General features: G+C 43.3%; 1 protein-coding gene across 1 annotated transcript; it reads left to right on the top strand.

Moving 5' to 3' along the window:
* The first annotated feature begins 274 nt into the window (after nucleotides 1-274).
* On the top strand, nucleotides 275-2,118 carry LOC137315050 (probable G-protein coupled receptor 139). The gene is made up of 2 exons (XM_067980003.1): nucleotides 275-338; nucleotides 1,181-2,118. The coding sequence occupies exons 1-2, from the start codon at nucleotides 275-277 to the stop codon at nucleotides 2,116-2,118; spliced, it is 1,002 nt and encodes a 333-aa protein (XP_067836104.1).
* Nucleotides 2,119-2,577: the final 459 nt, after the last annotated feature.

The following is a 2,577-nucleotide window of genomic DNA, read 5'->3' as shown; positions in this document are numbered from 1 at the left end:
TTCCCTCTGGGATTTTTTTCCATTCTTGAATTTTAATAGAAATAATTTCACGAACTGTCCTGTGTAATTTCCCCTTTGGCGTCCGGGGAGCACTGGGTTGGATAATTCCACCTTGTTTGTTAAGTGACTGTAACTAACGCCAATTATTGTGTAACCTGATTTTCTCACCGGGGCACCGATTGTTCTATAAAGGGGGAGTATTTTCGGATCTCAGATACACTCAAATCGGAACCGTGAAGCCGGACAGAATTGACTCACTCTACTAAAAATGGAAATGCCAACAATTCTTCATATTAAGGAGATTTACTACCCGATTCTCGCAGCCTTTGGTTTTCCCGGTAAGTCAATTTAACCTGTTGTTTCATAACTGTTCACTATCTCACTTTAAATGATTATGTGTCAAATTCCGAGAATGTCCTAATTTCGGAGTCATTGATCCACCGGGATAAATTAGTGAATATCAGCGGGAATTCTAGCAATCCGCGGCGCCGGTGAGGCGTTGCTCTGATCGGGAGATCGTGGGCAACGGGCGATCAATGTTGCTCCCAATACGATGGAGGACGAGGCTGATTCCCCGGCCCCGCCAACAGTGCATCGATCACTATAGAATGTGTTGCTTGGTGTCTTTGTTAACCATTTCATTTGTAACGTTGTTACCTGTGCACTTCAAGTTGATAATTCCCCAGACTGCAGTCACCTCCACCAACAGGGGCCGTTGAAAGATAATTTGAGAACTGATTGCCGCTCAGGGACCTGCTCCCCTTTCCTCGGCTGCAAAGAACCTTCGCGGTTCCACCAGCTGCCGCTCTGTTACCGAGCAGTTTCCTGGGGCGGTTATTAATAGAAAAAGGCCAGAGTTTCGACCAAAACTGAACGTTATTGTCGCAGTTGAATATTTTATTTGAATTCATATCTTTCCAGTAATTACTGTGAAATTATATTTACTTCTTGACGACGGCTGACTGAAGGGTGCTGGAAGAACGGCAGATTTTCACTCTCTCTACATTGAGTTTCAATGACTTATTTCATTCAAACAAAATGTCGTCAGCGCTCTCGTGTATAAATAAAAGAATCCGTGTGTATAAACCTAAGTAAGATCACATCGAAATATTTCCCACAATGTGCTGTGAGATTTCTCTGACTGTCCCCGTGACTTACCTCTTGTCCCTCTTTCTTACAGCGAACCTAGTGACAATCGTGATTCTCTCCAGAGGAAATTGTGGCCTTTCCAAATGTATCTCTGTCTACATGGTGACCATGGCAACAGCAGATCTCCTGGTCATTATCTTCAATGTAACCTTGTATAACATTTTCAGTTATCACTTTCCATATCCATTCCTGTCCTACACTGCCGTTTGTAAGTTCATTCTGTGCATGAATCCTGCTGCCCTGGATATGTCGGTGTGGTTCACAGTCTCGTTCACATTTGACCGATTTGTATCTATATGTTGTCAGAAGTTTAAAACAAAGTATTGTACAGTGAGAACTGCGGCTGCGGTTATCACAACGATCTCTGTCCTGATCTGTTTAGAGAACATCCCCTTTTTGTTTGCATATGAACCTGACCGAATAACTAACGGTGTTCACTGGGGTTGCCGCAACAAACTCGACTTTTTTTCATCACCTGCGGGTGCAGCTTACTCCTGGTTAGAAAGTGTTTTCGTTGCATGGCTTCCTTTTGCTTTGATATTACTGTTTAATTGTTTGACAGTCAGATGCATTTTAGAGGCCAGTCGAGCCCGCAGGGGACTCCGGGGTCGGAGCAGTGAGAATCAGAGCGATCCAGAGATGAAGAACCGAAGGAAATCCATCATTTTACTGTTCACTGTGTCGGGCAGTTTGATACTGTTGTGGCTGACAGCTATCGTTAGTTTTTTAACGACCAGACTGACACACACCGTGCATTATCAAGCCGATTATGCAGCTCCTGCCTATATCGCCACTGAAACCGGATTTATGCTCATGTATTTGAGTTCCTGTACAAACACGTGCATTTATGCAGCTACCCAAACGAAATTCAGGGAAGAGCTGAAGCAGATGATGAAATCTCCATGGACAGTTATGCTGATATTTGTAAAAAAAATGAAAGAATATACCAAAGCTTCCTGTCTTAATTAGAACTCAAGTGCTTCCGGGTACCATCTTAGAATGGCCGTCTTCCTGTCAGGACGAAAATTGATTGTCCTTGTGAAAACTAACAGGTATCAGAAAACATGTCCTCCATTTTTGCCCTGCGTTTTATGTCGGCTGCTTTCCCAGGGCGAACAGAACCGTTCCCTGTGAGTACAGCGCGCTTCCCGATCAAGATTCAAAGAAAACATTCATGACTGAGGTTCAGTAGTGGAGTAGAACACGAGGTCTTCAGCGTTAACTGTTTCACACCGCAGGTACTGGAATGAGACGCCCAGTTTAATTAATAGATAAAGTTTCCTTTAGTGTCGAACCAATGACGGGTGTTGCAATCGTGGTTTTTTATAATTCTTCTGTAATCTTCGTGTGAATATGCAGCCAAAATGACAACAGTAACTTCACTTCAAATGTATTTTATTGGATGTAAAACGCCTTGGCACGTCCTGA

Source organism: Heptranchias perlo, unplaced genomic scaffold, assembly GCF_035084215.1.
Source record: "Heptranchias perlo isolate sHepPer1 unplaced genomic scaffold, sHepPer1.hap1 HAP1_SCAFFOLD_53, whole genome shotgun sequence".
Lineage (NCBI taxonomy): Eukaryota > Metazoa > Chordata > Chondrichthyes > Hexanchiformes > Hexanchidae > Heptranchias > Heptranchias perlo.
The sequence above is the reverse complement of the archived record's forward strand: the minus strand, read 5'-3'. Positions and strand labels throughout refer to the sequence as shown.

Bases quoted from the DNA above. Each gene is read 5' to 3' on its own strand.
- LOC137315050 (XM_067980003.1), top strand. From the start codon at position 275: ATGCCAACAATTCTTCATATTAAGGAGATTTACTACCCGATTCTCGCA. The intron at 339-1,180 runs GTAAGTCAATTT...TCTTTCTTACAG, and splicing joins CGCAGCCTTTGGTTTTCCCG to CGAACCTAGTGACAATCGTG.